Here is a 24,731-nt window from a genome sequence, read left to right on the forward strand (position 1 = left end):
ACTTCATCTTAAGTACCGACTTCTTTTTTCTTTGTTGGCTTTTGGTCTAAGCGCTCTTCTGATGCAATTATTATGCATGCGAGCCGTGTTCCTGACTCCTATAAGTTATGCGCGACCAAAGACGACAGCGGCAATTGTGCAATGTTCTTCTTTTGGAGTACAGAATGAAATAACAATAAAAACTGATAAATTTCAGAAATAAAACTTGAAAGATGACTTTGAGAAAAATGATTTAAGATGTATTTCGAGCACACAAAAGAAATATTATTTTATGTAAATGTTTTTACTGCTCACATTGCACTTTTATTCTGACACTTGTTGCCATCCATTGCCATTTATTATTATTTTCAACAGCTCTTCAACTGGATCCCTGCTAAGTTGTGCAGCAAACACAGAGTTTTTATGATATTCTATAATTGTTTAATTTTTTGACAGTATTGTTGTGCAATAAATTTGAAGAATCTATTAAAATATAACCACCTCGAGGATATTCACACAATCTAAGAATTTTGTGAAACTGAAAAATGAACATTATTTTTATTTAAAGCTAATATTCAAATTGAAATTTTCTCAACTTTCTCAATTCACTTTTCCTTACGCAAAGATGGCTACAATCAATTTTATACTGATTGGTCCCAATATTCTACAAGTTTAGCTTTTTAAGGTTGAATTAGATTCAAATAATTCATTTTTAACATATTTTAGTTCGTTATTACCTTAAATCGGAGTACAGCTTCAACAATTTTACTAAATAACATTCTCATACCACAACTAGATAATATAACGTATTTAGGTATTCACCTAAACGTTGAGTAACGAGTAACTTGGAGCCAAAAAAATTCAGATGAAGCTCTAAACCTCTTAGTTGCATGGGCTCATTAATAACAGATCCTCTCTGTCTAGAGTATAAGTACTCTTGTATAACAGCATCATAAAACCAATATGGACTTATGGTATCCAACTATTTGGCAATGCTAGTGCTTCAAATATTAAAACAGCTCACTCAAAAATACTGAGAACAATCACTGGTGCCCTATGGTATATTAGGAATGAAAGTTTTTGTTACAATGTCAGATTGTACAAACTTAGCCTGTTCATATAAATTTTAAATAAAGTTTTTCCAGTTTTGTCAATCTCTTGCAATGTATTTTAGTCCAATTATTGACGTATTCGTTTTGAGTTCTATGGTTCTGCAACAAAACCGCGAGATTGATCGGAGACACCTGTAAACAAAATATTGTGGTTTTTGAGCTGATGCAAATGTTAAGTGCCATGTTTCATTTCCGTATAGCAGTATAGATTTTATGCACGAATCGAAAGTGAGAACTTAAGTGTTTTGAGCTCCAGCATGTCCAAATTTGCGTAAAACTGCTAAAACAGGTTCTAGATTTCCGAATATGGTTATCGACATCGTTAGTAACTCTTCCAGACGTAGTCATCTGTCAAATTCGCATACGAATCGTTTATGATTCTATTTATAACCTGAGAGTAGTTGCTTTTTATCAGTTTAACTATTATCGATGGTATGCCTCTTAGTACCATCGCTTCCCATAGAAATTTCCAATGATGTAGTGAAAAGCCATTTCAAAATCAACAAATATGTTATGATATACAAGATCGAATTAAGCTCAACCGATTGTTCTATAATTATGCGAAGCGAGGTGATGTGATCAACGCATGACTTTCCGGGATTTCTTATATAATGGATTTCTTATATTGAGTTAAAAATTCTTCCATATTACCGAGAGAACAGATTAGTTTTGTAATCAAAGATTCACTTGTATAAAATTTAATTCATTAGTTCTAGTTCCGTAGACACAAATAAGGGCAAAATATATTTCACTCGACAGTTTTGAAAGAAACGGAATTATGCTCTATTGGAGAGCAACCCAAGTTTGGATTAAGTTTCGATTAGATTTATTGCCTCATTGTTTGATAAAAATCTTCTAATACTGACACATGCATCCAATATCATGCACTGCTAAGTTACAGTACGGGATATTCCATGAATAATTTGATTTTCTCAACACATTAGTGTGAACTCAAGTTTATTGTTAGATTGTAGGAGACAATTCTAGTTGAATATATCTCTATATTCAAAATATATCTCTATAATCGTTTTTAAGTAAGCTTTCTTTAGGTTATAGTATGTTTAAAAATTATCTGACTGTGGTCACCTTTGCGATAAAACTCTTAATTTTTATTGCTATTCTAATTTGCTCAGTTCCTTACATAGTAATTTGGAACTCAACTATTGGCGGGTATTATTGGGACTGGATGAGTTATGAGGATAAGTTAATTTGCTTTTACTTCTGGTTCTAGTAGCTATAAAACTAAATTTTGTTTTCTAATTAGAAGCCGAGGGTCTAAATGAAATACTACCGTGTGTGTCGGAAGAGGTATTTTGACTATGCCGTAAAATAAAATTGATTTGATTATCGAGTCGTTTTATTTTATTGTATTTCATATTGCACAGTATTATTGTTTCTAGACATCTAGCAGACGTGGAACTCTAGATAGATACGGGGCGATCAATGTAAAAATTTGATTTTTTCAGCATTATAACACTATGACTTACAATAGCTCTTGTTGAACATCCATTGTTCAACATTGTTCTCTTGGAACACTATTACATATTTGCATATTGTAATCGATATGTCGTATTTTTGTGGACATGTCGTAACACGACCCATGAGCATTATTTAAATAAAAAGGCTGTCTTTACCAACTCAATTTCAGATTTTAATTGGCAAATCTTTGTCGGAGATTTTGCGTGTCACATGAAGCAACTAAATTGGTGATTTCTCGAGAAAAAACCGTTAATACTCATTAAGTCAATGCAGTGTGGGATCGCAACCATAAAACGTGTATTATAAATTAATTTAATACTTAAATTCAATTTTTGCAACATAAAATTTATGTGCGAAATAAAAATGTTGAATTTTTATTGGAATTTTTTTGTGTATGAACGGGGCGACTGCCTCGTTTAGAACGCTTTAACGATTTGCCATAGAATAAATTATCATCAACATAAAAGAGAAAATCGAATTGTTTTGTCTTTTTTTTAAAGTCGTTAATTTTGTCTACTTTTAATTTCAGTTTATTAGAATGTCGCACAGATTTGAACAAATATTCCATTTTGAAAGAATGCCAAAATCTGAATTTCCGTTCATTTTTCTATTTATTGTTAATTTTGTAATAAAATTCAATGTCTTTCTCTTCTTCTTTCTTATTCAAATGAGCTTTCGATTTCTAAAGCAAAAACTTTTCTTTAACTTTTGTTTAATTGCTTTGATTTGCTATTGAGATTTGCCATGGATGCTCTGAACGGTTGTGATTTATCTGATAACAGTTCTAAACCAGAAAACTGACAAACTCGAGACGAAGTTCGTTAAAAATTTCCTAGAATCAAAGCCAACAACTGTGATGCCAGAACCTCGACTGTGCATCAACTGTGGCACGTTGTATTGGGATTTTGTTTACTTTGCCAAATGCAGTTTTGCAAGCCAACAAGTTTGTTGCTTCAGTCTTTCATGTTTCTTATCTCAACAAACCAATAACGAAATTGAAGTGCAATTCAAAATAGAATGTAAAAATAGATACATTCGTACAGTTATTTGTTTGCTTGAATCCGTATCCGAATACGAATTCGAAGTCTACCTGTAACTGTTAAAAAACGATAATATAGGCCACAGATATTGCAGTATGAACAGTTTTTAACCTAATATTCCACAAACGTAATGAAAACAAGTCTAATTGGGCGCAAAGTCAAAGTCAGCAAAAGTTGTCGAAACTTTTTTGGGAAAAACTCTAGGAAAATATATGAAAATCGAAGAAAACATATTAAATTGACAAAACACATAAATAATTATAATAATTGTAGCACGATTGCAAATACGTAGCAATTCAAGGAAGACAAATGTTGTGGTACTGCAAATTTGTGGCAAATCGTTACGAATATCGTAAAGAAAATGAAAATAAGTTAGTAAATAAAAATAAAAATGAGCAAAAAAACAAACAACAAAAAACAAAAAAAAAATCAAGAACAACATTATAGAGCGACTTTCAACAAGCAACTAACAACTAGCGAATTCCAGCCATAGAATATGGCAGCCACTTTCATTGTAGCAACATAGAAGAAAATCTCAAAGACACTCTAAGTCATCCTGCAACACTTTGCATCGCTGTTCTAAGAGGTTCTTATTTGTTGTTGTTGTTGTTATTATTATTAATGCTGTGTTATTTACTGATAAAAGAACATGCAAATATTGTTGAATTTAAATCTGTTAATTTTATCATTGCCAATACTATGGCTTCCACTTTAATAACATATTTAAATGAAATGCCTTTGCAAATGATTTCGCGACATACTTGCCACATTAGAGTCTCATACATTGGCACAAGAGGAGCTCAATACGAATTGACCAAGTTTATGTGCTGCAAGACCCCACAAGAGTTTTGCAGTGAGATTTTTAAATAAATATATTATAATAGTCACACAGAAGTATGGCTAGATATAATGAAGTCGTCAACACAGATGGGCACAAATAAATATTTAGCATTGCATGTGACACATTCAAATAAATTATATATAATTATATAAATTATAAATTTAACATTGTATATTTTGTTAGTTTCGCTAAAGATATGACTATCGAAGATAGTCAAAATATCGGAAAAATATTTTAATAAAATATAAATTGTTTTTAAATACATATAATAAATTATAGTTTTTTTATATCTATTTAAATGCCCAATTAGCTCGCTAATAAATTATTATACAACATATTAATAAATGTCACATTGGATTTGGGACAGCGTTTTCCAAGACAAAGAAAACTATAGAATATCATATGTTATGTTGATGGTCGAAAAATATTGACAAAATAATGTGTTTGTTTTATGCGTAAAGTTATACGATTATTTATAAAAACAACAATAAAGTGGCTTTTCGAACAGTAGTGAACTACAATAGCAAAAATTCATTTTATATTATTTTAATTAATTGAATTTTTGGCTGACCATACAGCTGTTTCAAGTATTGCCAAATACTCATCATCAATGGTCTTGGAAATAATTCTTGTATTTAATTATTCGTAAATAATTTTTTGAGATTGCAAGTACCAGGAATCGAACTCGTGCCCTGCCAAATATGAAGCTCAGAGTCAGCAGTCAGCGCTCCTTAACCAACTGAACCAAAGCGGTACTTGACTTTTATGTTTTCATTTGCTGTGTTTATATTAATACGAATGAAATAATTGAATTAATTATATTTTTATTTTTAGTTGTTAAATTTCAATACTATTCTGTTCATAGAGACATTATTTGTTGCATGATTTATATATTATTTGTTATGTATAGAACCTAACCCATGAACGTAATACTGAGAAAGTCATGCGAATGTTACTCCACGATTCGCACGGGCGAGACCAATATTTTGTGAGTATAAGTTGTAATTTAATGCCAAATTTTTCAGACGGAAGTGACTATTATACTTAATAAAATAGTTTAAAGATAGCAAAGTTATGTAATTTTATTTTAGTAGTATGTTACTGTAAGTAATACATAGAAATAGGAATAAACAGGGTTCCTGCTCCCAACAGAGCGGAGTACTACGACCATGGTTGATCTTTTGCGCTGCGACAGTTCTTAGGAACAGAAGACATTCCGCCTTCCGGATAAAAGTCAGAATGTCGGTCGTTGATTACCTCCTAATGTCAGAAGGGGAGAGTAGAGCTCGAACCAGTGACTTCCGAACCAGTGAACAGTCTATTTTTCACTTTGATGGCATAAATAATTGACATATATTCTTTTTTGTTTTTTGTTTTGTTATTTGAGGATTTTTTGAAGTATTTTTGATCGTCTTTATGATAAACCTTGTTATTTTCAAAATTTTTATAAAATTGTATTTCTTTATACTAATACATTATCAATATATAAGTATATTTTGAGTCCAATACGCATTGTTTTCTGCAATCATCCTTTGAAGCGGTGTATAATAATTTTTAAACTTATTCAAGTTTTAAAACCTATTAAGCATCAAGTATATATTCATAATATATTTAACAGATTAAAGACTAGTAAACTATTTGGATGTGTCAATTAAACAATTAAAAATTGTTCGATCCGGGAGATCTGTGATATTCTTGGCTAACTGACAATGATTAAGCACGCCCCCTCTTAATCGTTGCAATACATATATAACCATAAATAGGTATATAAATATATTCTAGGAAAATTATTGCTACCCTCCCAAAGTTTTTTATTCCTTTGGCAACAGCATCATCTTTCGAAATGAATACAAAACACTCCGTACTCGATAATTAATATTTTATCGTCTCAGAAGTGCTTTAATTGTGCAAATATCAAAATACTAGGCCACAACCATAGCCTTATTGTTAAGGTAAGGTGACCGGTCACTTCACCTCGTACCAGCTGGTAACATTACATTTATAAATCACTTCACAACGGACTCGTTCTCTTCTTCCGTTCTATGCTTATGAACGATCATCTCAATTATGCTCAGTGTGCCTTTCGAAGCTTTTCAATTGAATTTAACGATTTCAATAGAGACAATAGCCGATCGATCGGCTTTCACAGCCGATCACAGCACATTTTCCACTTTGTTTTTGTTCAAATTTCGTTTTCGTGCCCCCGTCAAGAAAATTTCCAACAGTTAAGCCTGTTTTTGCCGCTCACATGATCCAAACAACATAACCAATTTTTTTGTCGTTGTCGTTGTCTTTGGCTATGTTTTTGTTTTTGCCTCTATTAACATTTCTTTTAGTTTTTGTTTTTTTTTTTTTTTTATTTTTGTGTTTTAGTTTTTAAAGTTATGGTTTTTTAATGTTCTTATTGTTTAATACTGTTTAATGCTGCTGCAGGCTTTTTGTGTGTGTTGTTGTTGTTGTTTTTGGTGCCAGCACGAGCATGTGAGCACATTAAAATCGTCGATGCGTTACTTTACGGCCGCTCTCACTCATACTAAATAGAGAAGCTTTGATATAAAAATGTTTCCTTATTTCCTTTCTAGTCAAACTTTTATTATTTAACTTTATTCTCTTTCTTATTTTTTGTTTTTATTTTTCGTTTTTTTTCTTACGATTTTTATTCTGCATTCAATTTTTATTTTTGTTTGCGTTTTTGTTATTGTTGCATTTTAAGTTGCTAGTCGAAATTGCTTTTTTAGTTCTTCTTCTTCTTCTTCCTTTCTGTTGTTGTTTATTTTTTTTTATTGCTTTATTTCGTTTTACTTCGTGTTTTGTTTGCTGTAAGAACATAGCCAATAGTATGTTTGTGGGCCTTTGTCGAGGTTAACGGTTTCAATTGCAATGCCACTTTTTATACCTTTCATATCTTGGACCATTTGATTGTTGTTATTGTTGTTATTGTTATTGCATTGTATTCTGAAATAATGCATTCATATCGTTGCTGGAATTGTTGTTGTTGTTACCGTCGTCGTAAATGCTGCCGTTACTTTTGCATGTGTCACTTTGACAGCTTCATGTGAAAATTCACTCAGGTTTTCAAATTCAGCGAATTCAGCGTATTCAGCAAATTCAAATTCAAATTTTATATTTTTTTTTTTTGTAAAATGGATTTTGAATTTTTTGTATAATTTTTAATTTGTGTGTTCTGATGCTTTATTGATATCTTTGATTCGAAAGCATGGTGGGTTCTATATATTCAATAGCAAAAATTAAAGCTGTAAGCATTTACAGTGTAGGACGATGCGACGTATGACATATGACGTCTCAGCGTCATGTAAAAGTTGCCACACTTTTGTGCTTGATGAAAAAATAAAACTATTAAAAAATATTATTTATATCAAAAGTTCATACAAGAAAAAATTAATGTTTAATTAATAACAGCCTCAAATAAGTTTTAAGTTCGAATTTTTTCTATAAGGTAGCGACATTTAAAAGTTTAAATATAAAATTTTTTTCCTTAATAAGGCTTGTCATCTTTTCACGGATATCTAGCAAACGCAAGTTTTTTTAAAAAGAAAAAGTTAATAAAAAATGGAATTTTGCAGACCCAACTTATTGAAAAAAATTTGATTCTGAAATCTATGAAAGAAGAAATCTAAACAATTTATATGGACGCTATGGATCCTCAAATAAAAATAAAATATTTCAAAATCATCAGACTTTTGTTGAGGTCCTAGACCACCGAAGATTATAAGTGATCAAACTGTTAAAATGAGATAACAATTGTAGTTGTCGTTCAAGAATCTGCAACCAAGTAATACAGGATCCCCTAATAAACGATTTTCTGATACCGCAAAAGTACAAGTAAACCGTGAATCGATTTTAAGGATTTACTTACGCCTATTGACCAGTAGTGATACCGCATAAAAAATGATTCTGAAATGTTCAGTCGTGCCTAACCTTTTGGCAGAAGCCAAAATACTCTTTAGACGGAGGTCCTGGTGCCGACAGATAGCCTTTAATATAGTTAATCCTCATAATCCTTTACTCGTTTTAAATCTTTATAATTTTTAGACTTATTACGATATAAGTAAGACATAAGGCAATAAGTATATTTAATGTAACACCTAATCACTTACATGTGTAGACTTTGCCTTCAGACACTATATCACGATTATTATTCACGTTGGTAATAATTTTATCAATACCTACTCTTAGGTATTTGATTTATATAATATTAGAAAATAAAATAAAAATATCAATTTTTTCTTTTTTTACAAAAAATTACTTTCGAACTAAAAATATTTATTTTAAATTACATTAATAATTTTAGAAATTTTCTCAAATTTTATAATTTCATTAACATTAATTATTATACAATATATTAATTAAATTCAAAAGTTTTCAAATATTAATTTTACACGAAATCAGTAACGAAAAAAAAGTTTGTTTCAATGCAGTGAAGTAAAGTAAGTATGAAGGCCTAAGAAGCCTTCTTAATTATATTGATAGAACCTTAGATTTCTCAGTTAAAAGCTGAAATTAATCAAAAGCATTTGTGGTGCAGTTACTCGAAGCCATTCATTGCATTATTCGGTGTCGAGGAATAATGCAGGAGCTGGGTAGAGTTGGAAAGCGGGTGAAGGGAGGAGCTGGTGAGCGGAGGAGCAGAGGAGCATGCTGTGGCTATAAAGCGTAAGAAAAGAGTTAAAAAATAATTATAAATAATTATTAGTTAGATTAGATACAAGTACAAATTGTATCGACATTAGAATAGAAATGCTCTTCTTCGCTCCACAATTTAACAGTCCACAACAATAACAAATGAAAAAGACTTCTATGCTGGCAACATTTGCCATTAAAAAACTGGTGAAGCCTTCATAGCACAGAAGTAAGCAAAGCCTCCTAATAGTAATGAGACCTAAGCCGTGCACAAATCAGAAATATGTTAAATGTATATAAATATTCTTCCGTCTTTGCACATACTCGAATATACACTACATAATAATATGCGCAATAATAATATATTTAGACGCTTCTAACAATTTTACAGCCAATTTGGCTCCATTCTCTCGAACTCAACTCTTCCAAAGCCAACACTGTCATTGCAGCCACCAACGCCATTCACTACGGTCATTGGAGTTGCAGTAGTAATGCGGGAATGTGGGAGTGTGGGAATATGGGAATGTGGGAATGCGGGAATGTGTTCTATGTAGGCTATGTGGGCTATGTGGGCAAAGACGAGTACAACGAACAACGTGCAACTTAAATTAAATTTTTCATTCCCTTAGAGAATACTTCGCATTGTGATTATTTAGTTTCTTTGGGTGTAAGTTAAATATTCTAAGCACCTTTCTTTCTACCAATTGTGTCTGTCTGGTGTTGTAGCAGCGACTTTACTTGACTTGACTCGACTTGCCTTAAAATAAGAACTGATCGGGCGCTGTCTGCGACTCCACAAACAGATATTTAAGAGTTTATTTATTTTTGTTTAGCTCTATGTCTATGCTTTTGTAAATTAAATTTACTTTACAATTTATTGCTTTTTTGTTTTTGTTTTTTTTTTTTAAATTTTTTAAATTTTTTAAATTTTCAACTCACACAATAAATAAATTTACACAGTTTTACATTGTTTCCTCGTGTGATTCCCCACTTCTTGCAATAGAGTTTTTTTTGTTCTTCTTCGAGATGCACTTTTACTTTGTCCCCCAACACAGAACTTTTTTCTAAATTTTTTAACTTTTTTGTATTTTGGTTTTTAATATTTTATGGTTTTGTCCGTAGATTGTTTCGTTTTACTTTTGTCTTTGCTATTATCACTCACTCCAGAGACGATCTTAACGCCGCGCGTTCTTGTTTACAACTGAGCTCGTCTGCGGACGTGCAGAAGTTTTTAAGAAGCATTACGGAATCGAAGAAGAAAGTGCGCGCAACGCCGGTGCTTTGTGAGCTAAGCGCTTGCTGGACAGCCGAATGAGGCTTGATTTTTACTTCTGGTAGATGAATACGAAGATGATTAAGTTCGATTCTGATTGTGAAATTAAGAGACATTTTGTACTGCACGCAGAAGGCACGAAGAGATATTTTTGGAACTAGATCTCTTGCGATGCCATCAATGATTTATGGTTAGCTCTATCGACATTTGAACTTTTCCCAGGACATAAACTATTTCATTGAATCAATTTTATGAGTGAGTATAATTGTTCGCTGCTTGAGCTATATTAGGAGTTATCAGAAATTGTCGCAATATTAGTGGTGTAATAAAATATATCCCATGGCCGTCCATCCCATGGCTGGCTATATATCCGTCTGGCTTTCGATTATTATGGTTCCACAATTTGACAATGAGTTCTTGTAGAGTTTGCTGATTCAAATTATTGTTTTATTACGCCATATGTGGATAGATGACGGATAATGGAAAGACCTGATAGCAAAGCACTTTATGTTGCACTTTTTAACGTTTTTTGTTCTACACATTTTTATGTTTCAATGAAATATAATTTGAAAACAAGCATTTCTATTACAGAACTATTGCACTTTGAACCTTATCTTTGCACCATTGACCAGATATTCACATAACGCCAAATCTACTCCTATTCTATCCTTTATAAACTTATATAATTTCAATTTGGTATACTAAACATACTAACACACCTCAATGTGCCAGTGATTCTCTGTTGAGAGGGTCAAGCAAGAATGATTGTGGAATAGCTTTCAACAATGTTTGATAATCATTAACGAAAGGTTCCATTGACTATCCGAGAATATTAAAGAGCGGATTACCTAGAGTAACTGTTTTTTCTTTCAAAGTGCCCAGCATTTACAGAGGAATTGTAAGATAGTTTCCTTCTCCTGTGTTTAGTTGCAGTTGTGTCGGTGAGTGTGATGAGGGTTACCCATTTTGAATACATGCTTTCTGACAGTTGAGATTCCTATTATGGAATCTATATATGATACCTAACGTTATTTTATTATTTTAATTGATGTAATATAAAATTTACACGTTAACTAATTATGTGGTAGCAACAATAATATGGACTCGATTGATTGCTCTTTGGGGTCATTATAGACTTCGGTTTAGACATTTACTTTTTCATTGGAGCCAAATTTCTTTCCTTGAAGAATAAGGTGACTGCGAACGCCTTCCAAACTGTAGTTCCTTAGTTGTTTACTTCGGAATTCATTTATTCAAATTCACCATAAATAGCAATAATTATTTTGTTAAGGTAATAGATGTGCTAAATATTATATGTATAAAACCTTATCAGTGGATATATGAGTTTTCCTCGAAATGGACGATTTTTGCTATCCACTTAACTGACTGTAGATTTGATTTTGGAATGTAGTAATGAATATATGTGTTAACTACTATCACATACCGCATTAAAAGACATTTTTGTTGCACTAATACAGCTCTAATTAGTTTTCTGTCTTCCATAAAACAATGCGATATCTTTTTCGAGGACAGCTTACGCACCATCAAAATGTGTAGTAAGTTCATGCTCTCATGTTCTGATATTTTTAGGGATTCAGCTGTTTCGTTGACCTTCACTTTAGATGATTTCAGGGTTTCTTGATAGCCCACAGACTTGGAATGCTCTGAACGTTCTTGGAAAGCAACGTATGAAATTGAGTTTTTTCTATTTTTTTTAAAATTACAAAATTTCTTACTTAGTTTGTCTTTACAGACTTAAGTCGTTCGCGATCGTATACAGTAGGCTTTTGCATACAGTCTAATAATTAGCTAATTGTCGTCAGTTGGAACCTTAATTGAACACCGGCGTTGTGGATGTCATCTACAATGTTTTCTACCAGCTGGTGCCGAATCAAACACTTCTTTAGTCACAGTATTTTCATCCATGCGTACGACATGACTAACATAAGCCAGAGAGGTCCATGAATTTGTGTATGCCTAACTATGTCAATATCATGATATAACTCGTACAGCTCAACGTTTCATCACATTCGATACGCCTTGCAAACGCTTACCTGACCATAACTTCACCGAAGAGTTTTTATTTTGAACGCATCTCAATTGGTAATTGTTCCAGGTTCTGTGTCTTAGAGCAGGAGAGGCATGATAAGAGACTTCTAGAGTATGGTTTTAGTTTGTCGAAAGAGAACTTTATCTCGCAATTGCCTGCTTAGACTTTTGGATTGGGCAAAGTACACTTAACACTGTAATTTCTGAACTAGACATAAGTGTGTCCAGAAATATGACTGTTTAGAACAATGGGTTTGTTGTTGTTCAATAAAATCAAGTCATTGATATTTATAACAAATAATCTCACAATTAGCTGTTTACTTACCCATGCCTGCCGCAAAGTCCTTTAAATAAGCTTTGTAATTAAATAATAGAATTAAATTGTTAAATTAATAATTAATAATAGTTATTTATTTTATAATAAATAATCATAATAAACGTCTCGGAGAGTATCTGTAGTGGAAAGTAAAAGAATTTTTAATTAAAAAAAAATTTTTTTTTTAATGTACAAATGTATATTAATTAATTATAAATTGAATATTAATTTAATTAATAAAAAAATTATTCCTTAACAATATTATTGCATGTCAGAACGAGGTTAAAATCGCATTTTTCTCTATCAACTCTATTTGTATAATTATAAGAGAAAGTATATTGTATTATAAAAGAAATTTAATAAATTATTTATCTTTCATTGGAGTTCAAGTCAAAACAGGTCCTTGAGTGTTATGAGCTCCTGCAGCTACTTGTAACTCGGAATAAGGTTAGCCTTTACTGGGTTGCGGGTCATAGGGGAGTTTTGAGAAATCAACAAGTTGATGAGCTAGCCAAAACTGCATCAAAATCTGCTTTTACATGCGGGAAAGGGAAAATCACATGTGGCTGGAGTACCGGGAAGACTTCCCAGGAATTAGGCAAAGCAAAGGGCTGATAACACTGTACTCCTACAAAGTCATCCTTAAATTCTCAGAATGTAATTTAAGGTTGCTAACGGGTTTCTTTACAGGTCATTATAGACTGAAATATCACCTTCATAAACCACAATAATCTGCTAATTCGGAATGCAGATTATGCCTCGAAGATGAGGAAACTACTATGCATATTTTTTGTGATTGTCCAGCTTTAATAACGCACAGAAGAAACTTGTTTCATATGGAATTTCTGTCATCAGTAATCAATAGTGAAATTGGTGCAATAGGACTCTTCTGGCCGCAGTACCGGCTGTTGGGCGATTTTACGTCTAAATATTTATTAATAAAATCTTTCCTTGGATTGTTATGTTACTGGAATAAATCTTTAACAAAAGTCATATTTCATTTATGATAGAGTTACACACATTTTCAACAAAAAAAAAGAAAACTATGTGTTTATCAATAAATTACAACAAAATTAAATAAAAACAAAATTAGGGAAATGCACATTGAAGAGCACCAACAACAGCAACAACAACAACCATTTGCACTAACAGCAGAACAGAATGAGTAACATCAGACACGAAGAACGGCGAAACCCACCCAAAAATAAAATTTGTAAGCAAAGTCGCAAAATCAAGCAAAGTCGCAAAATCAAGCAAAGTCAAGGAAAGTCAAGGAAAGTCAAGCAAAGTCAAGCAAAGGAAAAAGAAAACAATTAAAAAAAGCACATAAAAATTACAAAGCCTGTTGCACAAAGGCACAAATTGATGCTACGCGAAATTATGCGATTGAAGTACAAGTTCAGGAAATCCATAGTCCACATACATAATTCGAAACGTAATTCGAATGTAACAAACATAACATCGGCTGAGCAGCCAATGTTGTTTCTATATATACACAAATACATACATACAAAAGTATGTAAGTCTGAACTTGGAATAAATGCTTACGCTTGACTAACGAAATCATAGGCGTCAACGTCGACGTCGACGTTGCATCGTTGTTTGGTCGTTTTTCAAATTATATGAACAGACGGGATGGGACGAACAATAACAAAACATATGCACACGGTGCAGCGAAGATTTTCATTTTTATTATTTTGCTTTATTTTTTGCTTGTGCCTTCATAAATTTTTTTGTTTTTTTTTTCGTCTGCTACTAACCAAAGTAATGCAATTTGTGGCTATTGGCGTTGGAGCGTAGAGTACGGGGTACTACACATACTTCATAATACGATCAATTTTGGTGACGGTGACGGTGATGGTGATGGTGATGGTGATGGTGAGCTGACGATGATTATGATTGCATTGGTGATAAGGATGTATGATAATGATCATTATAATAAAGATAGTGTGAATGTGAATGCCACATTTGCGATGGTGTTACCGTTCTTATGCTATTTTCTTAAACATTTGCTGTTTTTTTTATCTGTTATTGCTAATGCTGTAGTTATTGTAGTTATTGTAGTTATTATTGTTGTAAGTTTATTTAATATTTCTATTTTTCATATTTCCACAACGAATGTTGGACATTGGCTAGCTACCCAGCGGGACTTTCAGCGCTGAGGGAATCGATTCCCTCAGCGCTGAATGGTAATGCCTAGCGCTGATTATTCAAAGGAAACTCCTAATTACTTTAACACGTGCATGTCATTGCGGGCAAGCGCTGAAATCGTTCGATTACCTTTTCAAATTTGTAATGCAACATTTCAGCGCTGACATGCTCGCTTACCTTTTCGAATTTGTAATGCAACATATCAGCGCTGATATGTTCGCTTACTTTTTCGAATTTGTAATGCAACATATCAGCGCTGACATGTTAGCTTACTTTTTCGAATTTGTAATGCAACATATCAGCGCTGATATGTTCGCTTAAATTTTCAATTTTACCTATGCTATTGATTTTTAAATAAAATACTATAAATTTTTTTGGATAAATTATATTTTATATTTATGTTTTATACAATTAAAATATTAATATTTACATAAAAAAATATAACATACTGTTACTAAAACCTTGAAGAGATTTCCAGACTCAACTCGATCACTTGTTCCGGCTTACCATCTGTACTTAAAGCATCTGTAAATACAAAAGTATGTTATTGTATATGCTAAAGTTAATTATGTACAATATACCATACCAAAAAGTGCTGCTGTCACATTCTCTAACACTCTTAAGGACTTCTTGCCTTGGGTACCATTCTCCAAAATTCCAGGAAATTTTTCGCGTAATTGGTTGATTTTTAATAACGCGTCTCATTGATGCAGTCTATAAATAACGTAATAGATGAAAAGAAATGTATGAATTAGTAAAATTGTTACATGTGAATATATTAATAAGTTGAAATTGAAAGTAAGAAACATATATAATTTAACTTACAACTACTTCAACGGCAGTGATTTCTTCATTAAATTGAATTAAATCCTCCTCAGTTTGAATTGTAAAATTTTCCAATTGAAACAGCTGACTACCTGACTACAGCTGATTACCCCTTGCTTTAGAATGACTGCATTCGCAGCACATTGGTCAATTAATCGTTCTTGACGCAGTAGCATCTACATAATACAAAACAAAAATTTCAATTATCATTTTAAATATACTTACTTAATTTTGCATATACTTACAGTGAGTTTATGTGAAATTACAAATTATATTTTATTTATATTTTTGTTTTTTATTTGATTTTAAAAATTAAAAATTGTTCACTGCACGCACTTCACTAAAATCAAAAGCAGACTAAATGTATACAATGTAGGCAAAACAAGAAATTCTTAATACTCCTTTGCTTTTCTTCTTCATTCTTTTATAATTTCAACCCCGAAATTGCTTATGTCAAACACAAATGTCGAAAACAAAGAAAAATAAAAACGAAGAGCTATTACCTCCTCGCTTACTTTTTCAGCGCTGGCATAATGGTGCCGCTGGGTATGTACATATGTATGTATGTACGTATGTACGTATGTATGTATATGGCATGGCTGTGGAGTAACAAATGCTGTTGCTGATGTCGTCGTTGTGTTGTAGTTAACGTTGTCGGTGATGCTGTCTGGGCACTGCTGTCGCTGTCTTGGCATATCATATTTCATATGGTTTGTTTGCCACTTAGAAACCTCCAGTGTGGCTTCTTACTCACGTTAGCACGTAAGAAGTTAAAAGTTGCATTGCTTAGTAAATGAGTGTGACTAACTGTCTGTATGTCCGTCCAGAAGATTCTTCACACACAACTTGTCTAATTTTTTTTTGCTGCTTGGGTTGTTTCTGTGTTCGTGTCTGTGCCTGTGTCTCTGTGCACATAATGAATGCACTGCACATATTGCCCTACGAATACACTTTTTTGTGGTATTTTTCAGTTTTGTTTAATTTTTTTTTTATTTTTTTTGTTTTGTTTTTCTAATGCGTCGTTAATAAGCGACGTAGCTCACTTAAGTCGCTTATGCCGCACTAGTTGAACTCTTGTACTACACGTGATATAAAAATATTTATCACCATTAAAAACAGATTGGGCCGCTGCATACATTCAACTAACTTTTTTTTTTCTTTTAGACTTGAAATTATTTCATTTAAGACTTGTTCTTTTTTGTTTGTTTGTTTGTTTGTTTGTTTGTTTGTTATGTTTAATGTCCATTTCACATTTCACATTTTAATTTGTTTTTTTTTTGTTTCTTTTTTACCCTTTTCATTTTCTTTTTCTCTTTCTCTTCAGTATAAGCTTGATATGTATATGCTTTGCTGTAAATGCACAAGCAGCAGGCAGCAGGCAGCAGGCAGCGGGCAGCCAGTTAGGCAGTGAGCTACAAAAAGCGGCGCTGCTTTCATATTGCGATGCTATTGCTGTACTTCTGCTATTCAGAAGAAACTTTAACTCATTTGTTCTGTTTTGCGACATCGACTGCGGCCGCGACTGCGACCTCGACTGCGACAGCTACTGCTATGTTCATTCAATAATGGCGATCGCAGCGTTGGTAATTCGATAAGTGCTTTAATTTGGGTTCAAATATGTCTAAATGAATATAATCAAATGATTGAGAGATGAGGAAGTTCAATGTTTAACATTTCTGCTGCTTGTATTATAAGAATACAAGCAGCTTAATAAAAGCTTTTAGGATATTTTAACATCATTTTTGTTGCAATTTTTTTTGGTTGCAACAAGAGTTGCTAGTCTTCGTAGCGTAATTCGACTTTGTTAACTTTATTGGTTTATTGCTACTTAATATTTATAATCAACATTTCAGAGCAATTAGAGAGGAATAATAATGGATTAATAGTTAAGTGCTCAGTATTATTATCGAGTCAATTATATTAATTGTTATATGAAATGTTCATAATAATATGTTGTAATATGACGATATATGTAATATAATAATATGAACTAATACAATTAAATAAAAACCAACAAACCATAGATAGACATATGGAATTAATAGTCATTATAGATCAATAATTCAATATCATGCATTGAAATAAGTATATATTGGATCAGTTTGGCTTAGATGAACCTAGCTCGCTAAGTATTAAGCCGATATGTTCACATATCTCTCCCCTGTTTACTGAAATAAAGTTTCCTCAATGCTGTGGAAATTGTCTTCAATCATTACTAAGAGGTGGTTTTAGTGGGTTCAAGTCTCACAATACATTAGATCCATATAATTTTTCACCAAAAAAATTTGTAAAAGACAACATTCCTATACAACAATGTGATACCTCCAATGGTATTCTATAATATAATAACAAAATCATTCTTTTAAAATAATTTTCTCTTTTTCTTTTATCTCTTCCAACCCAGCATATCTAACCCAGCATATCTTAGCGGTGATTTATTAGAACTCCATTGTTATATGATCAGATAACATCCACCATAAAGACAATTATTAAAGAATTGATGTCAAGAATAAAAATACACACAAGCTTGCAGAGTGCTTCGTAAGAACTTTTCTCCTCTACGAGTTGGGGACGGTTACAGCATTTGAATGAACTACGAGCTGGACGAGCTTTATCACGACTTCAATATAATTCAGTGTTTTATGAGGCGTTCCATCGAAAAAGATATTTGAAATGGTGGCTGGACCAAGAACGCGTAGAGGTAGATCAAGTCTCCGGTGGAATGATCAAGAAGAGGAAGCACTGATCGCATTCGATGTACGAGAATGGAAAAGGCGCAGACGCGACAGAGGGGACTAGAGACAGGAGGCATGAATCGTTAGTTGTCACCTTCTTTTTAAGAAGGAAAGTTGCACAAACCTGGCGTCATAAAGAAATTCGAAGATTGGGTGCGTTATGAGCTGAGTGAGAAAAAATAAATAAATTGGATTTTAATTTGCCAATTGATTTTTATAGCATAATATATGATAGCAAGTTGATTACATATGAAATTTTCAATATCATTAAATATTTCCAATTGAAAATAATTAAATAAAAATTTGTGTTATTTTTTAACCATTTCGAACTTGATTAGTTTCAAGTAAAAGTAAAATGAATTTAATGACAATATAATTCTAATGTGAAAATTAGTCAAATTAAGAAACTTTGAAAAAAACTTATGTGTTGAAAGAAATTTTGAAAGTTCTTTCCGCAGCTGAGACCAAACCGAGGGCAAAAGTGATAAATGAGATTGCCGGTCATTAAACGCTGCACTCGGATCGATGTTCGCTAACACAGAGCCTGAGGCGAAGTTTTGCAGCTCAGCTTAAGTGGATTTCTGCTTAACACTGGAATGAACAATTCGACATGCTCAGCCAAAGAAGAACCATAAAAACTGATAAACAACAAATTAAATCAGTTTAGTTAAATCTGCTAAGAAATAATTCTGAAAGTATCGACCATTTGTGTATCGATCGATAGTTGGAGTCATAGAAGCAATTTCGAATTATTCATAAAGTTTTTACTCTATTATTCTACCTAATAAAACTAAAATGAAAACTCTTATATGAACGTCCCAAAAATTTAAACAATGTTGACAATCAATTGAAGCAATGGTGCACATCACTATTAACATTGACACCGATTATTATGGAAAATATTGTTCCCACAACTATATTTGAGTAGTGATTTTTAACTATATCTCAGAATGGTGAAACAACTGTTCAACATTGTAAACGGAGTAACCGAGCTGTTGACTTTACTTCAAAATTGTCAACCATTTTATCTTTTTTGGCACCGTAGGAGCCGACAACAATGATGTTAGCCTGGAGAATAGATGCAGACTAGCTGTCGCCAATAGGTGCTACTAGGCGCAGTAGAGAATTGAGATGTAGAGATCTGTCGTAAACCAAAGAACGTAGACTCCATAGTTCGCTCATACTACCAGTGCTTCAGTATAATGCAGAAGCATGAATGTGTCTGTGACAGCTTGGGTGACAGGGTCAAGCCTTTGTATATAATACATGATCCGTCTTATGTATATGGTAAGTAAATTTTAAATAAGGAATTACATTTTAGATTACGTTCACGATTTTCAATAGTCGACTTTTTCTTTTAAGGTGAAGCTTAATGTACTTCAACGTATAAAAAATAAAATCAAATTAAAAAAATCACCGGAATGTGATGATATTATGGGAAAGATTCTGACTGAAGTGTCTCAACAAGCACTTGTATGCCTTAGAAACGTGTTTTATTGCGCTCTTCACCTTAAGTTTTTTCCAAAAGTATAGAAAGTATTAGAAGTTATAACTATTCCCAAACCAAATAAAGACATAACTCTTATAAACTCATATAGATAAATTATCAAGACTAGAAACGATTCTCCACAAAGAAAAACTTATTCCTAAGTTGTAAATAAAATAACAAGCAATATTGACTCAAAACAATTTTTCTCGGCATTATATCTAGACGTTGCAAAGATCTTCAACAGCGTGTGGCATCAGGGTCTTTTAACCAAATTATCCCAGCTACTTCTAACAAACGTTTACCTTATACTTAAAACCTCTCTACAAAATAGATACCTTTATGTGAAGAATATATACTTAATCTCCGAACTTAAACAAATGAAACTTGGTGTGGCCCAAAGTAGCGTACTAGGTTCATTACTCTAGTTGATATACACGACCGATAACCCGATAACTTCTGATCCTAAAAGTTTGATAGAAACTTCTAATTGCAGTTAATAAAAATTTTAACAAATCCAGAGACAACTTGTAGAATTACTTAAACGTAACACTGGAATGGTTAACAAATAGGAATACAATATATGACCTAAAACGTATAAAAATTAATAATGATGAAGTCTTTACATACACAAAGGCAAATTACGTGGGTATTACTATAGATAGCAGATAAACTTAGAAGGACCATGTCAAAGCTAAAAGAAATGAAATTAAGCGTTGCTTTGGACAATTGTAATGACTATTCTGCTCAAAATCAAATCTAACGTTCCAATGTGGAAATATAAGGTACATCATTCAAATGAAATAGAAGGCACATCATGCAAATACAACATATAACTACTGCAAACACTACAATCAAAAATACTTAGATCTATCATTTACGCTGACTGGTACATATCAAACTATAACAGTCATCGTGACTTAAAGATACCCTACGTCGCAGACGCTATTCGAAAAATAGTAAATCTCATACAGATAGATTACTCTCCCATCCTATCCCAGCAATCTACCTATCCCAGCTACCAAATGACGAAGCCACATATAATAGAGGATTGAAACGCTTATTTCCATCAGAACTGTCAATATAATAATCCATAACTAGCTATCTAATGTGCGCATAGTACAATCTGAATATTCGAGTATTTATTGACTCATCTACTTCTACTAAATTTTTATTATTTATTGTTAGTAGTCCATACATGTAATTCTAATATTATATATTAGATGCCAAATCTTGGCAGTTGTATAAATAAAGGGAAGCTAAAACAAAAAAAAAAAATATCTCCTAATTTTGTTAGTGTTGTTGAAAGGGCTTTGATTCGTTTACTAAACGTAAAATAATATTAGAGACCATGGGTTATATTAGGTAACCCAAAATATTTTGTGACTGCGTGAAATTTATGTAAGGTGATGATAAGACAAGATATTCAAATCTGTAACAATTTTGTTTTGGGAACTTTACTTGAAATATGAAACAAATATATGTTAACTATTAGAGATTTGTGGTCTTTATATGATCATAGAATCTTTGATTAGCTTAGCTCTTCAGAATTTTATTATAATGAGTGCTCATTGAGTACTGATTGAAATTCTCTTAATAAATATCAATGCTCCAATTTTCGGTACTTTTACATACATACGTACGAGCTTGAGAGTAATTGAAGAGTTCTTACGTGTAAGACAAGTCGAAGTCAAGTACAAGCCAAATAAGAAGTAGAGGATCTAGCAAATCGCAGAAAGAAAGAATTGTGAATGTCATTAAACTTGTCGTGAAGCGCAGACGAACGGCAAGAATATGAGATTCACTATTCGTCTTCGTTTTCCATTTTTAATCCGTAATTGTTCAAATACAAAATTCACAACAAAGAAAATTATATAGAAAAATATAAACAATCAATGGAGCGAAGTGTTAAGTAAGAATCGGTACGGTCTGTCGCCGCAGATCAATGACGTTCTTCTATTTCATCTTTTTCCGTACATAAAAGCCCGTTCAGTCCTCAACGACCTCAGAACGCTAGTAAGAACTGTCAACTTCAGTGATTGCGGAGCCCAGTAAACGTCGTTAACGTTTATCGTGAGTGCGTAAAAATGATTATTTTTTTTATTGTGATGATCACAATTGTTGTTGTTCGAAAAATGTTCCATTAGAGTTTATGATTTATTGATTGAATATGTGAAGTCTGAAGGAAGGACAATTTTTTTCCATTACACACGTTTTTATTTTTATTTTTATTTTTATTTTTAATTTTTTTTTTAATTTATTTAAAAAAATTGAATAAAGATATGTTTAAATAAATATAACTTCACACTTGCCACTTTATTTCTTTATTCTTTAAAAATGGAAACGCAAAATAAACACAAAACTGTTCTCGCCTCCAACCAAACTGAGAACACAAACTGTGGACTGCAGTCCATTTGCTGTGAACAGTAAAAAGTGACCAGTAAAGTTTTATGTCAATAAAGAAAGCATTTAATACCCGAAAAAAATAAATATTTGCTTGTTAGATTTATTTTTATTTGATTGATAGAATAGCGGAGGTATATTATTCATTTTTAAAATTCATAATTAATTGGAAGCAATTTTTTCACTGCGAATACTTTTGAATACTTTTTCGCTTTGCTAGAGGTTCATGCGTATGTAAATTAAACTCCAACACAGTTTTGAAAGCATTGAGAATGCCGTACGTGCTGGCCAATAAAATCTTACGATGGGACACACTGCAGAGTTAGAGTTATCAATCAGTGGTTTTAATATTTAATTTACAAATAAAAGTAGTTATTGTATAATATTAATAATATTACTTAAAACATTTGTAAGATATAATTACAATTACAATTAAAAGCAATATTAATTGGTGCTTACTCAGACAACGTTTACCCACGCTAATACGTTCACAATGTATTTAGTTAGATTGAATTAGTTAGATTAAATGAGTATTTCATTTGCTTAATAATATAAATTTCAATATTTTGTTGTTATTTCTCAGCTAATCAATTACTGGTAGAATCATTCGCTTTTAATTCAGAATGTATACGGTATAATTTTAATGCGTGTTTGGCGCTTGAAGTTCCAATAATTCCGAATCAGGGAGAGGAAGTTGCGCTTCTATTAAGATAAGGTGCCTTCTGAACGATCAATACACTAGTGACCAAATCATAAGAATCGGTCTTTTGCTAGAATTTATTATTCAAATGATATGAATATAAGTAGTTTACAATGCATTAATAAAAACCAAAGCATTTAGGTGTCGAGAAACATATAATTCTGTTCAAAAAAATACAAAGAAATTTTCACAAGTTTTCCAAAAGTTCACATGATAAATATAAAAACCATTCATCTAATTAACACAAACTAGTTTATATATGGTCGAAACATTTTGGAGCTGTTAAAACTAGTGGCAGATTTGTCCACAGCATCTGTCCTATCATCGAAAACAGATTCCATCATATACTTCTCAACTATGCTATGTATAATATTTTTGATGTTATCTGTCAGAACAGTGTTTCCTCTGAAACCCGGTTCATTCTGAGACAGTACAAAAGTTTCAAGTACTTCCATTATGTTGTTCTCAAGAAGCTCTTCATTCAATTCGCATTTTCCTTCGTCGTTAGATTTACTCTTCAACTCACTTTTTCTAATCATCCCCAACTCTCTTGCAATTGCGTGCACTTGAAGTCTTGTATCCTCGACCAGGATTTTCGTTATAGAATGCGTCTCACCAAAAACTGACCCACATTTGGATGGATCAGCGTCAAGACCAACACAACTGATCAGCTTTTTTTCTGAAACAAATAATGTCATAAAATCTGTTTTTTATAATGTCGGCATCTAATAGATTTCAGGTCAACTTACCTTCTGACATTAATTTCTTCCTTTTTGGTGCAATTCCTGAATCATTCGATGGTTTACGTCTCTTTCGTTTGCCTATAGTCGCATTCTCGTTATCTGTGATTAAATGAATCTCGTTATAAAGTTTATAAAATTATTGGATTGGTTTTCTAAAAAAACTTACCTTTGTCTACTGAACAATTCTTTTTTTTATTATCTACAACCGATTTTGTTTCTATGGAAATCTTAGAACCTGCCCAGACATTATTGAAATCAATTTATTATTATAATGACATTGATATAAAAAGATGAAATAAAATATAAATAAAAATAAATCGAGTATTTAAATTCATTTTTTAGAGTTCTGACCCATTAATAATTTCTTACCTGAAACATGGTGTGCCTGATTAATCGGAAGTTCGTTAGTGACAGACTCGTGCGACGGACATTGACAATAGCTGATTCCAGACTTCTTCAGAACATCTTTACGACGATTTTTCTTCGTTCCAGAAGTGTGATAAAATCCATCTTTGTAATTGAAGTAACGGAGGCGTGCTCCAGTTGCTAAACCCTCCGTTACTTCCTGAAGAAGCAACTGGTACTTTTTCTTCGACTTCTTTGCTATTTGTTCAGCTACTTGTTCGGCGGTTGAGGGCACTTTCAACTGACGAAGGGCTTTTAGTAGGGTGTTTCCAAATATGACCATATTTAGTTTGTTAGTTTAATTAAAGAATTTTCACAGACAGATTTTTGGTAACTATTTCGAATATATTTTGTTTTAAATGGAAATGAAAAAATGACAAACGCATCAAATTTAACCTAACATCAATGCCAACTACTACAAATTCAAGTTCCTTCAATGAAAAAAGATTAATTAAAATACTTATAAAAGTGATAAAAATATTCGCTGGATTACACCGACTGGAGCGCAGATCAATATTCTCTTGTCGTTTTGGAATAAAAACTCAAATTAGAA

General features: G+C 32.3%; 2 protein-coding genes across 2 annotated transcripts in view; both read right to left on the minus strand.

Annotated features, from left to right (window-relative positions):
* The window catches only part of LOC119687243 (mucin-5AC), a 32,821-nt gene extending 22,908 nt beyond the window's left edge, over positions 1-9,913 (minus strand). Inside the window, exon 1 of the mRNA XM_038101503.1 lies at positions 9,782-9,913. The gene's annotated coding sequence lies outside the window, so the exon portion shown is untranslated. The remainder of the gene's footprint in view (positions 1-9,781) is intronic.
* A 13,253-nt stretch (positions 9,914-23,166) lies between these two features.
* On the minus strand, positions 23,167-24,529 carry LOC119687246. Its single transcript, XM_038101506.1, has 4 exons — positions 24,143-24,529; positions 23,940-24,008; positions 23,780-23,872; positions 23,167-23,709 (listed from the first exon to the last, which is right to left on the minus strand). Exons 1-4 carry the CDS (start codon positions 24,459-24,461, stop codon positions 23,279-23,281), a joined length of 912 nt encoding a protein of 303 aa, XP_037957434.1. The 5' UTR covers positions 24,462-24,529; the 3' UTR covers positions 23,167-23,278.
* Between the last annotated feature and the right edge of the window lie 202 nt (positions 24,530-24,731).

Source organism: Teleopsis dalmanni, chromosome X (assembly GCF_002237135.1).
Source record: "Teleopsis dalmanni isolate 2A chromosome X, ASM223713v2, whole genome shotgun sequence".
NCBI lineage: Eukaryota > Metazoa > Arthropoda > Insecta > Diptera > Diopsidae > Teleopsis > Teleopsis dalmanni.